Source organism: Rhinichthys klamathensis, unplaced genomic scaffold, assembly GCF_029890125.1.
Source record: "Rhinichthys klamathensis goyatoka isolate OS25496 unplaced genomic scaffold, OSU_Roscu_1.1 h1tg000249l_1, whole genome shotgun sequence".
Classification (NCBI taxonomy): domain Eukaryota; kingdom Metazoa; phylum Chordata; class Actinopteri; order Cypriniformes; family Leuciscidae; genus Rhinichthys; species Rhinichthys klamathensis.
In genome coordinates, this window is record NW_026606771.1 from 593,350 (window position 1) to 613,258 (window position 19,909).

A 19,909-nucleotide genomic window follows, 5' to 3' on the forward strand; every position below is an offset into this window, starting at 1 on the left:
AATCTTGCAGAGACGGGGAACTTGAGCAAAGAGTTCTTTGGCGTGAGTGAGCAGGAGTAAGTATTCCGTTGCTTTTATGGACTCATTATCTATGGGCTTCTCCCTTGACGGGGCGTCCCCCCGATTGCCTGCGAGCTTCTCCTCCTGTCTGTACGGTAATTTCTGTACAGCGCGACAGAGAGTCGAGTGGTTATGACGCAATCGTTAGCCTATTTTTACTAAAACTGTTTCTACGGGGCCATAATGTAACATAGAAGGTAATGGAGCACTTTATACATTGTCGTGTTTCTTTAGAAATAAATAATGGACAAATGGAGTCTTTAAATGCCTCAGATGTAAAGTTATTCGCTGTCAAAGTGACGCCAAAATGAATGGGAGTCAATGGAAATGCTAACGCAAGTGAAGTTCTGCTACAACATGGCGGCACCCGGCCGGCTTCAACTTCCGGTCGATGGATTACCCCCTTGGCCTCCCCACGTTCAAACGTCTTGACCCCGCCTTTGCTTCGGTTTCATTGGTTGAAGCTGTAAACCAATCATTTTCCTCTCTGCCCTCAGAACATTTTTGAGTAAGTAAAACTCCCATCTGCTTTTAGCCCTTTTTGGAGCTTGACGGGTGTGGTCACTTAAATGGCTATGGTCTCCTCGCGGATATAGGCAGGCACTGACTGGTAATGCAGATGTTGCAGGTCGTGTGACCTATGAACGGGCGGTTGACTGACACCTGGTTGGGCTTGAGTGACTGCTTCTGCAGTTCATGCACTATAGTTTGGAATTTGGATGTGATTCGACTTCACTACAAAAATCTCCAGTAAAAATAAGAATATTTTCAGTAAAAATATCTAAACATCCTTAAACAAGATATTAACATACTGGCATTTATTTTCTTTTGTAAAAAAAAGTTCATGCTTAAAACAACAAGAAGAAAAAACAATATGCCATCAGGGTAAGAAATATCAGCTGAAGGTGTATTTTCTGAAATGTTCTTTTGCACAATCTTGCAAAGTCTTTTTTTTAATTCTCAAATAATTTCTCAAATAATTGTATGTTGTCATAAGAATGTTTAGATATTTGTACTGGAAAGCAAAATATTAAAAATGTTTCTCTCTATCTCTCTCTCTCTATCTCCCCTATAGATTCATTATGTAATGTCTCTCTCTCTATAATGTCTACACGTGTCACTGCAGTGCATACTGATACTATATAACTAACACTGCCCCAGGGTGTAGTTACCTGCGCTCTTCTGCTCTACGCAGGAATGATTGTGCTCTCAGTCCAAAGCAGAAGCAGGTCTGAGCGTACGAGTTCATGAGATGCAGTGTTACTTCATTTTGCCTCAAATTATGAACTGATGGCTACAATGATCAGCTATTTGGTGCTTGTGGTAAGTAAAGTTTGTCTTTCTGTCGGTTATACAATAGGTTAATTCAAGATTCAGCAAGATCTTTAAATCAAATTACGTTCTATGGCTTACTTGGACTACTTACTAGCAAAGGAAAGAAATAGTAAATGCTAAAGTGCTTTCGTTACAATAAGGAGTTTTTTCTTCCTCAACTGACCCTTAAATTACTTATGTTGGTCTAACTCTAACCTAATACCAAATAAATAAATAAATTAAAATGTAACTAAATTTAATCAAAACCGTTGATTCATGTTACCTCATGAATACTTTTCTATCTGTGTTTTTCCTTCAGTATTTGTTCCGATATTCTGATTGTTGGGACCTTTTTAGTCTTGATCGTTATGAATAATCTGTGCAGGTGATTGGAATGATGATTATTAGACATTTTATGGAAAACTGATTTTATATGTGTATTCCTGAAACATGAGCCACTATCAAGGTGATTTTTCTTTCTGGGGTCAGTTGAGAAAAACAGCAACAAAAGAGTCAAGTAGGCTTTCCCAAACCTGTTTCACAACTTTGAATATTCTCATGTAAACATATACAGTACAAGCTCAAGGAGTTTCAAGACGTACGTAAAAAATAAATACAAATTTTGAAATGAAAAAATCATGCCTTCATGACAGAAATGATCTGAATGTTAATGATTGAAAGGCATTTTGAATGGTAAAACAAAGCGGTGGCATCATAATAACTTCATGTAATGGACTACTTTGGAGAAACTAATTCTCTTACCTTTTGGTTTAGCAGATTGATTGTTTTGGGGATACGACCCCATACACTACCCCCATCTTATACATAACTAATGGCATACCACGTTTCACTGCATATTACATTCTTATTTCCAAAATACATATTTTGTCTGGGATTTGATCATATGATCTGCTCTTGATCAATCTTTTTTTTTTTTAATGCATATAACGTGTTTAAAGCCATACTGTATATAACACACACTGTTTCTGTTGAAAGGGAATTATCTGTCTGTGTAGCACAGAGCCTCTCAGACGGCATAAAAGATCATGGATTATAGACTCCTTTGACATTGTGGAGGAACACCCGGGGCCTTTCCCTTATGAATTGGGGCAGGTAAGCATCAATGCTAGCAAATAATACTGCAGGTTTTAAATCATACAAAACATTTAGATTTGGGATGGTATAGCCTTTTGGTTGCAGGGTCCAGACAAACTGCTATTTTCTTTTTTCTTTTCATATACTGAAGAAAAGTTTTCTTCAGTAAGCAAGTTATTTCTTACAGTAAGATTGATCTGAAGACAAAATTCAAATTCTTGAAAAGAAATCATCATAAATAAGTTCTTTCATGTATTTTCTGTAAAGCTGCTTTGAAACAATATGTATTGTGAAAAGGTCTATACAAATAAATGTGAATTGAATTGTAGTTAGGTTTTAAATTGGTAAGATATTTTATTAATTTACTGGATTGTTTCAAATGAATTGTTAGTTAATTATTACAACATAACTATTTAGCCTAATAGGGATGTGCACACACAAGTTATCCGAATTCGTGACACCAATGATCGATAATATAAAATGATTGCTCATGATTATGTGTGACGAGACTTTTTGCTGAATTCGAAATTCAACAGAGCAGCAAAAGAGTCAAATTGGGACCTCATTTTTATTTTAGCCTAATTACGACATAGGCTAATTTTCGGCAGCATGAAGCACATGTAAGAGCGGTCAGACACAGAACAAGTTCACTGCAGAGTGCACAAACTCACATAGCCGACAGGACGCATTCACTCTGAGAAAGAGCAAAAAAGACAGAGTGTTAATGAATGAACCTTCTTGAATAAAAAATAGCACAACATTTAATAAAGCACATAAAACCGGAAGTTATGTGATCTGTTTTACGGAATACGGAAGTTTGGTGCGCATAACCATAGACATAATAAATGCATAGATGCCCTATTGGCCGCTTTGGAACGTTGCTGCGATACGTCAACGGGTCCGCCATTTTGCGGAGGGCAAGACTGCACTGTAATCAAATGTAAGTCAAACGGGTGAGCTGCGTTTTTTCTGGATAAAAACAAACTGTTTTTACATTTATCAACCAATTTCAGTGGTTTGTATGTGGTGTACAAAAAGTTCCATCTCTAGTTATTTAAAATCTCGATAGTACTTAGACTTGTAAAATATATATTTTTTTAATAAAGAATGGTCAAAGCTCAGGCTTGTCATGTATTTGGCTTTTTATTCTTGGATAAGAATGGTGAAGACCCCCATACTGAGATATAATTTAAGTTTTCTTATTATGGAAAAAGCATTTTTTGTGATTGACCAGATTTTAGCAATAACAAAGATAACTGATGGATCCTCTATGATAATACATATGTTACGGTACAACTATAGTGCAATGCAAATAGTAAATATAACATAAAGTGAGAAGTAATAGTAAATAGTTTAGTCAATAAAATAAACAAATAGTATACAGCAAATAAAATAGTATTGAATAGTATAATTATATAATATCATTAAAGTACAGTAATACAATCATAAAAATATTGATAATAGCATATAGTTTATTAATAATACTATAATAATAGCAATAGAATAAAAAATATCAATTACAGAATATATACAATAAAAAATAAGTTAAATAGTGACATTTTAATATTTAACTCTTTTTGTTAAATTTCAGTTTTATTGATCAGTAATAGCCATTATAACAGAAGTAGCTTCAGTCAAACATACAGCAGGATACAACGTTAAAATAGCCTAAATATAAAGTTATGAAACTTTACTTTGCCCTCAGCCAAAACGATTTACCAGGGAACCATTTATAGATTAATGAGACCAAAGATCGCCCGTTAGATATACACAAGACGAATTATATCTCATGTTTAACCACTAAACTAAAGACATCCGAGTCAGCGGCAAAACTTTAGAAGCACTGGCCGAGGTACGGCTGTTCCAGGCGGGGTAGACGAGCGCTGAGCCCCGGTGATAGCATCTTACAACTCCGAAAACGTCAGATCACATTTTTAAATAGGCGCTATCTTTATAAACAAACCACAGATTTGAGCTTTAAAGGGGTCATATAATGCCATTTTTGTACAAGCTAATATGATTCTTTAGGGTCTAAATTAAAAGTTTGTAATATACTTTAATTAAAAATTCTCATTAGTATTGTAAGAAAACACTTATTTTACCTGGTCAAAAACAGCTCTGTTTTCAGCACACCGTTTCAGTGCATATGACTTTAAATGATAATGAGCTTTGCTCACCCCGCCGCTCTGTTCTATGCGTACACCATTTGTAACTCAATAACACAATAACCATAACGTGTTGTTCAGTATAAACGTGGGATTATGAATTATATTGAGAACGTCATACATAGAAAACATGCCGTAATGTACCCTGAGTGTAAACCTTAGACGCATTCATTGTGAAGCGTGCAGCTAGCGATTTGCAAAGATTAATATATTAATATAAAGTTTAATAAAACGTTACACTCACTTCCGTTCTTCTGGAGATTCAGCTGGAACACGAATAGCTGGTACCGATCCTTTTTTCATGAGCAGCTTTTTAGCAAATCCAGCTTTATACTGATCCTCGTTTATAAAGCAGTCTGGTGTGTGAAATGATTCGCGCAAACATGAGAGCATTGACGTTGCTCGTGGGGAATATTCCCTTCGAAAACAAACACAGCCACTGCGTCTTCAGCGGTTCTGATTTAGGAACATTAAAATGACTGCTGTGTTCGTTATTGCACCCAAGAACAGAACACCACAATCGCTTAGACGCCATTCTGCTCAGACAGTGCTCCAGCATATCAACAATGACCGCGCCGGTCCGCGCCGCGCAGACTATGATTGACAGCTCCCTCATGAGCGAGGGCGGGTCTGTGTTGAAACGCTCCTGTCAATCAACAATCGTGGGAGGGGCGTGCGAGCTTGTGACGTCACAGGCTCGAACGGCTCAATTTGAGGCAGGGGAAAACATATAAGGAGATTAAAACAAAACCACTGGATGGATTTTTATCATTATATGATGGTTGTGTACAGACACTGCCAACACACATTTCAGTACAATCAACTTGTAAAAGTGCATGTACCATTATATGACCCCTTTAAACAACTACATTGTCAAGTCAAGTCATCTTCATTTATATAGCGCTTTTAACAATGGAGATTGTTTCAAAGCAGCTTTACATAGATAAACATACAATTTACGGTAACAGATTGTCGACTGAAAAACTATTAAAACTACATTTCGTGACACAATAACAGTAGTATTTTTAAATGTAACCTCTGAACGTTACTATTACTAATTAAATCATGACCAAATACAACCAAAAACAAACGTTCAGTCTTGCTTGTGAAAGGTAATTCCTCGAAAGCTGTCTTCAATTGTGTGGCGATTTGTACAGCCCCAAACAGCGCACAAAACAGGCATTTTTCTCAATTCCCGGTATGAGAGGTATGGGAAAGTTGCCATACCCAACATGGCGGCGCCGTTGACGTATACGCTACAGCGGCCAATAGGGCGTCTATGTATTTATTATGTCTATGCGCATAACCCCCATAGTCTGCATGTTTTTTTATTGTGTTGATCAGCGAGTCTTCAACAAGAACCGCCATAAAATCAAATACCACCAAAACCTGTCTAAAAAAAGAATAATTATTATAGAATTTTTAAAGCAAAGTTTTATAGGGGGCATTGGACATTAATAGTGACATTGAATATTAATATCTAATCAGTGTTGTTGTGTATAATGTTAGGTAATTCACACTGAAACATTAAACATTATTTAGTAACTAAAACATTATTTAGTAACATTATGTATTGTTAAAAACGACATGAATTTATTCAAAAAAAAATTCTATTTCACTTTGCTACCTCAATTCAAATTTTACTAAATGAAGGAATACAATTGGAAATAAATATTCAGGACATTTAGCCCCAATTTGCTAAATTAAATGAAAATGCAGTGCAATAGTTTGCAATGAAAACTAAAATTCTTAATCGACAACTTAATTATGTTAAATGACATAGTTATCCTTTTGCCACAAACATAATGTTATGAAAATTGCCTTCCTGAGAAAATTCCTTTTCTCAAATTCTAGATTAAACTGGACCGTAGCTATTTAGTGGAGTTCAAGCTTAAAGGCAAAGGTGTGGATGAAGAACCAATGGGTGTCCTATCTATTGATTCGAAAACAGGAGTCATTAAAGTCCACCGTAAAGTCGACTTTGAGCAGTACAGTGTTCTGATGGTAAGGGGAGTCCGATTTTTTTTTTTTATCAGATGGTATATGAAGGCCATATAGAAGGTTTAAAACTAATTTCATTACTATTTCAAAGCTAACCTTTCAAGCTAGAAATGAGTCCAACTCGGCCATAGACACACAACTAGGCATGGAGGTCAACATACTGGACATCAATGACAACCCGCCAATATTCCAGAGGAAAGTTTATGATGTCACTATAAATGAAGCTGTAAAACAAGGTCAGTACCATTGCTTAACTTTCATAGCATTTTCATCAACTGTAATCATGAGTATTTTAGGTTTGATTTACTGCACCTTAATTAATATGTGAATCCTATGGCTGTTTTTTCAACTATGGACATGTTTGGTCTTGTTGACTTTTAGAAGATTAAGAGAAAAGAGTTACATGAGTTAGGAAGTTTGATATAAATTTCACACAATGATTATTGAAATTTATTTTACTCAATATTATTAGAATTGTTAAAAAAGAAAAGAAATTTATTGCAATGTATTAATTTTCATATTTCATGCAAATTATAATTATACTAACCTTAATGACCTTCATCATTTTCTTTTAAACATTGTATATGCAAGGTCTTATAAATAATTCTTATGTATAAGCTATTAAACATATTTATCTTAAATCTTAAAAGATTTTAAAAGGAAACACTTTAAAATAAGATTTCATTTGTTAACTACATTCGTTAACATGAACTAACAATGACCAACACTTCTACAGCATTTATTATTCTTAGTTAATATTACAGTTTTTCTCGATTGCTTAAACACTATAACCAGGCTTTTGAACTAAAATTTCAAAACCATAATGCCATTTATCAAAAAGCACACCCATTTCACTGAACTATGAACACTATTCCCCTGTTTTGACACATTAGTCAGATTTGTTGAACTGTCACAGCAAAACTCTACACACAAATCCCTTCATTTCTCATTGCCTACACCACGTGGTCATTTAGAAAGCACTAGCATTCAAAATTGTTCACTCAAGTCAGCACAGCTTCAGCTCAGTTAGCACACAATTACCCAGGTGAAAACAGTAAGAGTCAAAATTGAACACACATCAGTCAGATCCTTCAATAGATAGATAAAAGCTTATACAATCTTTTATAAAAGATAAAAATTAGTTTACTGAGTTTTGGAACAATGGATCCACAGAGAAATTAAGCAATAGGTCGAGGAGGAGGATGAGGAGGAGGAAGAGGAGGAGGAGGAGGGAGAGGAAGAGGAGGAGGAAGAGGAACAGGATGAGTTAGAGGAAGAGGAGGAGGAAGAGGAAGAGGAGGAGGAAGAGGAGGAGGAGGAGAAGAAGAAGGAGGAGGAAGGGCAAGGGCAAGAAGACAAGCAGTCTCGGATGAAATTCAAGCCACTTTAGTTGGCCATGTCCTTGTCCATGGTATGACTATGAGGGAGGCTGGGCAACGAGTACAGCCAAATTTGAGTCGCTTCACCGTCGCCTCCATCATCAGAACCTTCAGGAAGGTGTGGTGGCAAACACATTTCTATCACTGAATAAGAGACAAACATTTCCAATTGTCTTTGATGAGGTTTATGTTCTTGCAAGAAAAGGCCAGCAGTCGTACAGTCACACAGAGTGGCTGTAGAGTGTGACAGTGAAGGGAGGGCATCCTTTCTCCTTTATAGTCTTGACTCCCAGAATGTTATCTTTCTAGGCCAATGATGGTATTTCAACCATACGTGGAACATTCTTAGACTTGTTCATCATATTGTATTCTTGAGTGGAGGCATGTGCCAACACTCTTTACCATTCCAATACAATTCCAGATTTGAATAAGGTTTGTGTGTGCTCTTTTACTGTCATATGATGCTCACACACATCTTACGTAAGAGTAGGAGAGAGTAAAAAAGCAAGCAACATGACTTACCAGTTTTGGAAATGTTGTTTTGAATTTATAGCACCAGTGTGTAAGACTATGTTGTAGTGTGTGTATTTTTGAGGGCTTGTGTGTCCTGTCTGAGGGCAACGTTTGGTTTTTCAGCAAGAGTGAATGGTTTTGAGTGTAGAGCTTCATTTTGACCTGAAAATAGGATGTTTGGGGAATTGGGTGAGACGTTATGGTTTTGTGTTTACTGTTTTGAGAATACGAGGCATAGTTTCAAGAAATGTGTTTAAGCAATCGAGAAAAACTGTAATTTCAACATTTACTAATACATTTTTAATGTCAAAAGTTATATCTGTTAACTTTAGTCAATGCTCTGTGAACAAGCATGAACATGAAGCTCGTGTTAGTTAATGCATTTAATAATGTTAACAAATGATTTTAAACTTCATTGTAAAGTGTTTCCTGGCTTATTGTAAACCGGGAATAGTTTATACTCACATGTATGTCGTTACAAACCCTTATACCTCTCTTTCTTCTGTGGAACACAGAATTTTAAACAAAATACTGGTTGCTCTTTTCTATACAATGAATGTGGATTTAAACTGCAAAAAGATCACGAAAGTATTTTTAAGGTGGTCTATTTGCTGTATTTAAACTTTTTCATGCCACACAAGCTTTGTGTGACAGTTTGAGTTGTTGTTCATCGAAAATCTTGACATCCGCCCTAAGAGAAGTAAGGGGGTCCAATTTGTGAACAAATGCTTCTTGTGAGTCACATATTTTCAATGAATCGCTTGATCCACATTTCTGCATAATACATTCTTCTTCGGTTCTCAAGTTCCAATGACTAATTCAATGATCTAGATTACAGCTTATAAATGTATATCACCGTAAACTTACATTTGTGAAACTTGCAGATGTTTGTATCACTGTATTCAAGTTGTAATAACATTTTCATTTTCAGGAGATCTATTCCATAAACAATGGAATTAAGTAATTTTCTTCATATTATCTGTTTGCAGGTAGTTTTGTTGTAGGTGTATTAGCAATTGATAAGGACGCATCGGGAAGTCTGAATTCCACCATTGATTACAAAATCATTTCCGTCACTCCAGCCACTAAAAATACGGAGTTCTATATCCGAGACAGTGGTGCAATATCGTTTAAAGGATGCTTTGATTATGAGGTAAAAAGCACAAAGAAGGCATAATTTGCAAGTACAGGGATGATTACTCAATGCATATATTATTACTTTCTTGTTACTTGCACAGTGCATTCAGGCCATAACATACTATGGCCTAGAGATGCGCGGATGGGCTTTTATTTCATCCGCAACCGCATCACATAACTCATCATCCGTCCGCCATCCATCCGCACCAACGTTTTTGACCAATTTTCAAAACCGCACCCGCCCGCCATCCGCTGATACAAGGCGCTGCTGATGACAGCCGCGAGACTAGAAACCGCCCGCCACCCGCCCGAATTTAATTAAAATATTTTTTTTCGTCACGTCATCCGCCCGATCCGCGGTTTATCTGCGGAGTCCGCGGCTATAACCGCCAACCGTGCATCTCTACTATGGCCTATGGCATATGCATGCCTGTAAAACTTGTGTGTCTGGCTAACATTGGAAAATTGCTGTAACAAGACATGAGCCATCATGTTAGTGCCTGACAAACCAATAGGCATCACAGTCCAGTCACAGTGTTCAAGTTTCATGTGAAAACATGTCTTTAAAATATCTTGACATTTACCAGGTGATTTACAGTTAGCGTTTGAACTTTTTGAGTATGTATATGAGAGTAGAGTGGTGCAGGTATCACTTTGTAGGCCAACCGGCAGTTAGCATCACATTGGTTCCCTCTACAAAAACCGAATAGGATTTTCCCATAAGATTTTGGATTATCGCTAAAAACAAGCTCTGTGATCAATACAAGTTTGACACATCAAGATAATTTTCACAGATGAACAACTTTAATGAATTTTGAAGCCTAAATGCAGTCGCCAGACCACGGTCCTACAAATTCAACGTCACCATCACTAAGCTTCCGACAACTGTTTTAGTTTTTATCTAAAAGCATTTGTCCAGAAAGTTTGAGTTAGTTTATTAGAGCACAATTATAAACATAATGAGGCTGTAAATGCGAACTGAGCTTACCTGTTCAGCATGATGACGTTTAATGTTCCCGACAGCCTCTGTAGTCCCATTTAGCCACTTGTTAGCAACCTAGCAAGTGCTAAAATGCTAACTCGCTTCCGCGTTTTGGCCTACAAAGTGATGTCATACCTGCACCACTCTACATAACTGGTTTTATTTTTCAGGTGGCTAATAAATACACTATAACAGTTGAAGCAAAGGACCGTGGAGAAGTTGTAAAGTTGTCAAGCACAGCGACCATAATTCTCAATCTTCTGGATGGCAACAACCATATACCAGTTATCACAGGGCAAACGGTTAGTGATAATCTGTCCAATATATAATATTTCAAATAATTGCATACGCCATACGGTATAGTTACAAATAGTTACTCAGAAGAAAGTCACTTTTAAAATATAACTCTCACCCTGTTCCAAAACTGACTTTCCTTCTGCTGTAGGACACAAAAATATTTGTTGTCTCTGTCTGTACAATGGCAGTAAACATTGGACTCAAGCGACTTTCATTGTATGGGCCAAAAAAAAAGGGGATTTATTTTTATTTATTCACTTATTTATTTTCAAACTAATTCAGGGTTCAGGGAATGTAATGGAGGGGAGAAAAGGTACCTCCCCTCTCAAAATACACACAACTGATACTGACACGCGTCTCACTGCTGCATGGAGGGTCAGATACTCCATACAAGGGGACAAAGGTGGTTACTTCTCCATTCACACTGATCCAGACACCAATGATGGAATCCTCTCGGTGATTAAGGTATGTTTACACACAAAGCTATTCTGTAAGTGTCATTCTAGTGTTCAGAATCTCATCATCACAAAAAAAAATATTATTCAGGGATACTGAGTCATTTAGAGGTCATATAGTAGGGCAAGATGATCAACATTTGTAAGATTTGTGTCTCTGGAAAATTGTGATTATGACATTGCATTATGGTGAATATCAAAGGTTTTTGTGTCTATTTATTAATGAGGGATTTGTAGACACATTACTGTTTTTAGATTTTTGGAGTAGATAATATTTTTTTTATTTTGATGATATAAAGATAAAATTACAAATTATAAATTGGAGCAGAAGTGGCATGCTGTTACCAATGTTTTTTTGTTTTGTTTTAGTGTTTAGACCTTCGCTATTCATTAACCTAATGAATAGTTAACCTAACAGAAACACAGTACAACTTTGAAAAGTTTTAGCCTTACAGTCAATGGGGTACAATTATGGAATAATTTGGAGATAGTGATAAAACGAAGTTCAAACATCAATCTTTTTAAATACAAATATAAACAAAAGATCTTTGAAAAGTATAGAGAAGAAGAAATGTTTTGTCATTAGGGGTACTTCTACCATGACCAGGGGGCTGTTCCATAAATGAAGCTTAGAAAAGCGGGGATTAAACTCCAAAACCGGACTTGAATGAGCCTAACAAATAAGTTGGGGCTAAAGTGGTTCCATAAAAGGTAATTGAAGTTCACGCAATCTCAATAATTTGATCCAGGTTTAGATAATTGCGTGTGCACGCGTTTCTGAAGCAGCCTTAGAGGTCGATCGTGGATCAAATCGATCCACCATCAAACAGCGTATATTTTGTGCTGTTTTATGCGTTTGTGACATGTTTTTTTTCCCCTCAGTGCAAAAATTACATTTTACAGTTATATTCTCCATCTGTAAATGTTAGAAAGTCGTGCAAATGTATCCATTTTGCTGCTAATCTTCATATTGAACGAGCGCTGCTGCGCGCATGCGCGCCAAATAGGAGCGCAATAATTCTGACTAAAATATACATTTTGCTTGGAAAATTAATATGCGATATTTTATAACACTAGAAATATCTTCTAATTATAAGAATTTCTCTTTAGGATGTTGGATAAGTTGCAGTGAACTTCTAGCTCATTACACTCATATATTTTATACTTCTAATAAAAAAAAGAAATTGAACAAGTAGCCTAATTCAGGGAAGATTTTTTTTAAGAAACTAAATATTTAAAGATACAAAATATAGTTTTGGGTATAGGACCTATGCTACTTTATAAAGATTATATACTTATTTAGAATGCTGAGAATTACAGCTTTTAATGCAATAATTTTTTTGAGAAAACAAGAATCCCCAGTTTTAAATGAGTGGTTAGATTTAGTTTCTAAAGTACATTATGGAGAGGATAACATTAAATTAAGAACAAATGTATACATTTTGAAAAGATATGTGCAACTCTAAAATCAAAGAATATTCCATAAAATAAAGGAATATATATTGGCCTACATTAACTACATTTTTATGTAACCTTCCCTTTTATTTCTAGTTATTTGTTATTTTATTTATTTACTTATTTAATATTGAATATTTGATATTTAAATAATATTACTTGAATAACTATTAGGAATTATGTGTAATTCATTATAAGACTTTGATATATGTGAATGTTATATTTTAATTAATATTTATTTATTGTTTTATTTATATGTATGTGTTGGTATTATCACAAAAGAAAAAAAAAGTAGAAGGAAAAATAAGGAATATTTATTGGGGGAAAATATGATGTCTTCAAAGGAACTGTCCATTTGTATAATTGTATTAAATGTGTTTGAATTGAAAGACATAATAAAGTACATAATATATATATATATATATATATATATATATATATATATATATATATATATATATATATATATATATATATATATATAAGAGACAGTGTAGAGAAATAATTCTCTGATAACCGAGGCATTCCTTAATTAAAATGTCTTTATTACAAAAATGACATGTCCTAAACGGACAACTTTAAAACGCCTTAATGCGTTGGTATACTGTGTATTTATTGTCCAATAATGGTATGAGAGACTGTCAGTGGTAATATCATTGTGTTCTTGTCGGTCAGTGTTGAGGATCTGTGTAACAACTGAGGCTTAGCCTGACAGTTAGCCTGCCCTGGACCAGGCTAGTTTCACAGCATAAGTTGCCAGGGTAACTGAGTTTGAACTTTTTTAAGTTTGATTTATGAAACCGAATCTACCAAAAATAAGCCTGACTAACCGAAATGAGCCTGGCTTATACTCTAATCTTCGTTTATGGAACAGCCCCCAGATACTTGTTGTCTCTTAGTTGTTGTTTTGTATTGCACTTTGTTTCCTTGAACCAATGTGAAGTGAGACATTTTCTTGTATAAAATTTGGGGGGGGGGGGGGGGGGGGGGGGGGGGAGGTCGCTTATAAGCTCTTTTGCTTCGGCTCTCTCCTTTTGAGCAGAATGGTTGCTGCTCAAATAAAAAAATAAATAAAATAAACCTATAGGGCCTACGATAAATATGAATTCAAAGAAAACATTTTCATGTTTTCTTTGAATTCATATTTCATTTTGTGTATGAAATGTATAACATATAAATGTAAAATTATTTATCTTAATAACACTATTCATTTTAGAGGTTTAGGGTGAAGCCTTTTAGTGTTGCTTTTGAGATGTATTTTGAAAATGGAAATATTCATAAATCAAAATACTGTAAATTATTTTGTTGCAGTGTAGTCTGGACAAGTTTATTTCTTAGCACTCAACAAGCACATACCTGCTATATTGATATTATGTACATTATTTATTTATTTATTTTAATTCTCTGCATGCAGCCCCTAGACTTTGAAGAACAAACAGAACATAAACTCACCATCTCTGTAGAGAATGAAGAGCCTTATTTCTCTTGTGAGGTGAAGGCTAAACCTATAGATGGCCTCTGGACTGTCATCACAAATCCATCAAAACCATCCTCTGTTAATATTACCATAACAGTGGAAGATGCAAACGACCCTCCGTACTTCCCACATCCAAAAAGGAAAATAGTTATGGAAGAAAATGGTGTTATTGGAGCTTTTGTGGACAGAGTGACAGCAGTCGATCCTGACACTGGACGTCCTCACAAACTAGAGTATGTTTCTCATGTGTTCAATTTCATCAGAATCATTTAACTCCATCTGGACTCTAAAGCCACAGTTAAAAATGTGTAGATGCTGTTGTTGCAGTCTATTACAAAGTATCAAACCATATGGTATTTATTTAAAAGAAAAATAGTACAAAGACGTTTGTTAGGTTTGAAATGATAAAACAATATTGGTATTAATGTAATGAACTACACGTTTGACATTTTAGTGTCTGAAGTCAGTTCCTCTCTTAAAAATCACCTTGACACCAGTTGATTAAAAGTCATTAAAAATAAAAATTCTATTTTCTATCTAATATAATGACAGAGATACATTTTGACTGTGACTTAACTGTCTAAAAGTGTCCAAAAACCTTTTGATGCCACTCTGTGGGATCCAGATATATGCTTGTTAAAATTATTGTTTCCTCCCATCAGGTATTCTATTGAACAAGATCCTGCAGGTTGGTTCAGAGTAGACAAAACAACCGGGGAAATCTTTGTAAAAGAGACATTGGACAGAGAGTCAAGTCATGTGACCAACGGGACTTATACAGTCACTGTTCTTGTGACAGAGACGGGTAATACAATATGTTTGTTTTGTATTTGGCTTGCAAAAAACTGAAAACCTACATCCATCTGTTTTCCACACAGTAGGGTCTTATTAACACTGGACCCTATCATGGTGTCTCAGCCCGAATGCACAGACAACACCTACATAGTTTACTAAAACTGTAATCAGCTCTAAGTATTTTTTTTTCTCTTTCGAATTACTGATTTTCCACACCAGATGACCATCCTCCAATGACAAGCACAGCTACAATTCAGATCTACATCGAAGACAAGAACGATAACATCCCCTTGTTAAAGGAGAACATGGTTTCTGTCTGTCAGTCTGATGAAGTGTCAAGTACAGAGATCACAGCCTATGACATTGATGGAGATCCGTACAGCGGACCATTCAGTTTTGAAGTAATAGGAGATCATAAGGGTGAATGGAGCTTTGACCCCAGCAATGGTAAATAAAATCTTTCCATTGCCACTGTCAACTCACTAGGTGATGATTATTATCATATAGTGTTCTCAACATTTGGTTAGTCTTTTACTACGATGCAAAACCCTTAATCATCACCTTTCATCTTTTGTTTACTTTGTCTTTTAGGTATCACAGTGCATTTGGTGAAGGATAAAAGCGTTCATGCCAGTCTGTACATACTGATTGTGAAAATCTCTGATAAGCAGGGCAAGTTTGTCCTCCAGAATCTCTCTGTTGCTGCATGTGATTGTGCTGTCTCACCAAACTGTCTGCTGCAGCGCAACACACAGCAAAAAGTAGGAAGTGGTATGATGGGAATTACCATCTTTGCTGCGCTGATGATTTTGGGTAAGCACTGGATTCTGTTAAATTCCCCATAAAAGTAATGAATAAACACAATTATTATCCCGTGTTGTCCTTGGGGCAGGACATATTGAAGAACTTTTTAACAGCCTTTTAGCCTCTGGCACAGCGATGATTTGGTAGTACTTGTGGGAGTGCACTAAGATTTCTAATATTTGATGTTGTTTGTAAGAAAGTTAAATCTTGAATCTAAAAGCCATTTTTCCTATTAGCATGCCTATTGCTGTCCCTCACTTGCTCTTGTGGGACTGTGAAGTCCCTAGTCGAGGTAGACAATGTCTTAGAAGATGCCCTACTGCCTTCTAACATTGAGAAACCTGGCACTGATTGTATGGTAATATCTGACATTAAGATTTCTTATGAAAAGCTAAATGAAGCTTTCCTTTTTTTATTTTGGATTTTTTTTCCTCAAGTCAATACTTCAAAGATAACATTTATTTACATTCATACAGGTCCCGACTATTCTACTGAAGAAAACATCTGTTAGTCAGTCAAAGGAAGCAACTCTTGTCAATAATGGGGTTCAAAAGACATCAGACATTCAGCGGGTATAAACATTTATATTTGTTGCATAATGAGGTCTTGGAAACACAAAGCTCATATAGCCACTGTCCTTCTTTACACTACATAGTATTCCTTTTTTTTTTTTTTTTTTTTGGTCACAGATATCTAGCAACGTTATAGCCACTAAAAGTCTCCCAGTTCGAGTGGATGAGAGTTGGTCTAGAGACAGATCACAGTATTCTATTGAGGTAATACAGCAGTGTTCGTTTATGAAATTGTCCCAATTATTTAAAAAGGACTAATTTTAATATAATTCATGTAATGATCCTTTCAAAAGTAAAAGTGGAAGTTCAATATTTACTGTATTGTCTTCTGTACCTAAGAAACAGATGTGGAAACAAATACAGAGTGAAAACCGCTACCAGGTAAATCTAAATCATTGTAACACATCTAAACTTGTTATTGTTCAGGAAAATGGTTCTCTTGTGAAATCTTAAAATCAGTAATATACAGGGCTTTACTTACACCCCGTAGGGTTCAACATTTATCAGGAGGGGCTCACATAGAAGACAGAGTGCCTATTTCATCAGCCGATCGACTCTTCAAAGCTTGCTTTCTCAGGTACTGTAAGTTCCAAAGTAGCCGATTCAGCTTCAGTATTCTACAGACAAGGAACAGATAAATTCAACACTGATTCATTCATTCATTTATTGATCAAATTTCTTCCTCAACTTTCAGAGGCTGCATTCAATACAGTCCCTTGAAAATGAGTTGCTTGATTACGAGCCTCAGTTTTACGCCTTTGAGGACAACTCTGAGAACTTTGCAGACCTTGACCCCATAGACCTGCCCAGTAATGAGTTTGATCCTGAGCTGTTCTCTGATCTTGGACCAGCATTTAAACATCTGGCTTCTATCTGTAACCCAGGGATGAGGTCAAAAACAGAAGTGATGAAGAATGGGACTAGATAGTCTAGAGATCAGGGGCTGGATTCACAAAACATTCTTTAAGAATACAATTATTTGTAATTGCTATTTTCTTGTTATTTTCTTTTCTTAAGTAAAAAAAGTTAAGAATATTTTGAATTCCCAATCTTTCTTCTTGAGAATCTTAAGACAGAAACTTTAAATACTTGAAAATAATCTTCTTTACAAGCATTGTAAATAACTTCTTAAAGTGAAAGTTCACCCAAAAACGAACATGTTGTGTTCATTTATTCACCCGCATGTGGTTCCAAACCTGAATGACTTTCTTTCATCTGTTGAACAGAAAAAAAAATATTTTGAAGAATTTTGGTAACCAGACAGTTTATGGTACCTGTTTACTTCCATAGTAGGAAAAAATACTATGGAAGTCAATGACTCCCGTCAACTATTACCAACATTCATCAAAATATCTTCTTTTCTAAATGAATGCACAATTTTCATTTTTGGGTGAACTATCCTTTTAAAGTAAGAATAACCTCCAGCTTGTCTTAAATCCCCAAAGGCAATATGTATTATGAATTTATTGGGTTGTTTCAAATTAACTGTTGTAATTAAGCATTAAAACATAACACAAGCGAAATATAATACATATTACTACCAGGGATGTGTACGAGTTCTCTGAAGTGACACCAATAATCGATAATATGAACAATGATGAGTTTCACATGTGGTCAAAATGTGTGTGTTTTTTTGACATGTGAAATTTGTCACAATTCAGTAACGTTACAAAAACGAGTCGAATTAAATTTTAACCATTTTCGGCAGCATTCAGCACACATGAGAGCGGTCATATACAGGACGCGTTCACAACGCTAGACACACACACAGATATAGGCAGGGTGCATAGAGATCGCAAAAAGGTCAAATGATGAATGCAACAGACCAATCTATCTTGAGACAGGCTCTTTAAAAAAATAACTATTTAAAACACACATCGAATTAAAAACGTGACGTTGAGTGCTTAGCTCCAGTCAAGGTGGTCACGATGAAAATGTCATTGGGACATATTTCCAGGTTAAACATCTTCTAGATTCTCGAACAAGATCAAATGTTGGTCGGGACTTGATTGGATTAATTGGACCTTTGTTGTTGCTATTGCTGTGATCTCATGTGAGTGACAGGATGTCATGTGCTCGTGACAGTAAACACGTCATCAAAGAATTGTCGTTGCAAGAGGGAGGGGAAGTTTTTTTGATGAAAGATTATGAGGGAACTTGAATATTAAAAAAATATTGATGTGCACGGATAAATAATTAATAAAAAATAGCGGAATATAAGAAAATAGCGGAAAATAAGAATGGTCTATTTTGATTTCATGGTGACTTTTAAAAATTTCAAAGGTTCTTTCTTAAGAAGATTTTTGTGAATCAAGCCTCAGGAGGTTTAAATTTTTATACAATACAGGTTATTTTGAACAGAAGGGCTACTTGTTTCAAAAGAAAAAAAAAAATAGATGGGGTCCCTCATAGGTAAACTGGTCAATTTGTTTGGGATTGGTATTATAATTAGCCTATTTTTTTCCACAATGGATTTATTATGCCTGAAATAGTATTGTGTGATTGCATTGTTTATTTTGTAATTTCTATGAAAAATGGCAAATATTCTATATGCAAGCATTCAGACACTTTCCTACACTGTAAAACAAATATTTTCATGATTTGTTTTCACAACTTTTTTTCTTTTGTCAAATCAACTTAATTAATCAGATAACCTAATATTTTGAGTTTCTGTTGAATAAACCAATCTCTTTTATTGTATTAACTCAAATCTTTAATTTCAATGAACTCAAAATTGTAAATTGTAAAAAGGCAACCATACTTTATTTTGTAAGGTAAACCAACATATATTTTTTTACAGTGTAGGGTTTTCCATTTTATAAAAGAATGTTGAGTGCATATTTTCCTAGCTGTGCTGTTTTGTAACATGAACTGTCTTATTTTATCTGTACACATCAAAAAGTGGAAAGACACAAAATCTACAAATATAAGAAATCATGGAATCGTCAAAAACAGTGACTTACCTGTAACATTGTATTGTTGCCTTTGACCTAGTGCTTAAGTGGGAAAAAAACGGTGCCTTTTTTTTACTTAAAGGGATAGTAAACCCCAAAATTTAAATTCTGTCATACATTTTATTTCATTTCGTTCATCTTCAGAACACAAATGAAGATACTTGTAATAAAATCTGAGCAATTTCTGTTCCTTCATTGACAGCTATACGCAACTACCAATCTAACGCTTAAAAAAAGTTTATAAAGAGATAGTAAAACTAATCCATATGAATTGAGTGGTTTAGGCCAAATTTTCTGAAGAGAATCGATCGCTTTATAAGCTGACAAGATTGAATTTAGGCTTTTATTCACTTATAAACATTCATCAACGCACACATCAGTTATGTTAAATGGAAGCTCAAGCATGTTTGCTTGACGTGCGACAACCAATGAGGTTCATTCTCGTGTTACGCAG

General features: G+C 35.3%; 2 protein-coding genes across 3 annotated transcripts in view; both read left to right on the plus strand.

Annotated features, from left to right (window-relative positions):
- The window catches only part of smim7 (small integral membrane protein 7), a 303,536-nt gene that overhangs the window by 121,604 nt on the left and 162,023 nt on the right, over nt 1-19,909 (plus strand). The gene's annotated exons all lie outside the window — the stretch shown is intronic.
- Nucleotides 1,200-17,571, plus strand: cdh27 (cadherin 27). Of its 2 annotated transcripts, none has more exons than XM_056266570.1 (17): nt 1,200-1,383; nt 2,371-2,487; nt 6,489-6,638; nt 6,727-6,871; nt 9,517-9,680; nt 10,817-10,948; nt 11,226-11,408; nt 14,268-14,563; nt 14,993-15,135; nt 15,345-15,572; nt 15,717-15,938; nt 16,166-16,287; nt 16,406-16,501; nt 16,619-16,705; nt 16,847-16,882; nt 16,992-17,078; nt 17,196-17,571. In XM_056266570.1, the coding sequence occupies exons 1-17, from the start codon at nt 1,351-1,353 to the stop codon at nt 17,427-17,429; spliced, it is 2,475 nt and encodes an 824-aa protein (XP_056122545.1). In that variant the 5' UTR covers nt 1,200-1,350; the 3' UTR covers nt 17,430-17,571. The 2 variants fall into 2 exon arrangements, with proteins under 2 accessions (XP_056122545.1, XP_056122543.1); XM_056266568.1 differs by having other exon boundaries at nt 1,201-1,383; nt 16,841-16,882.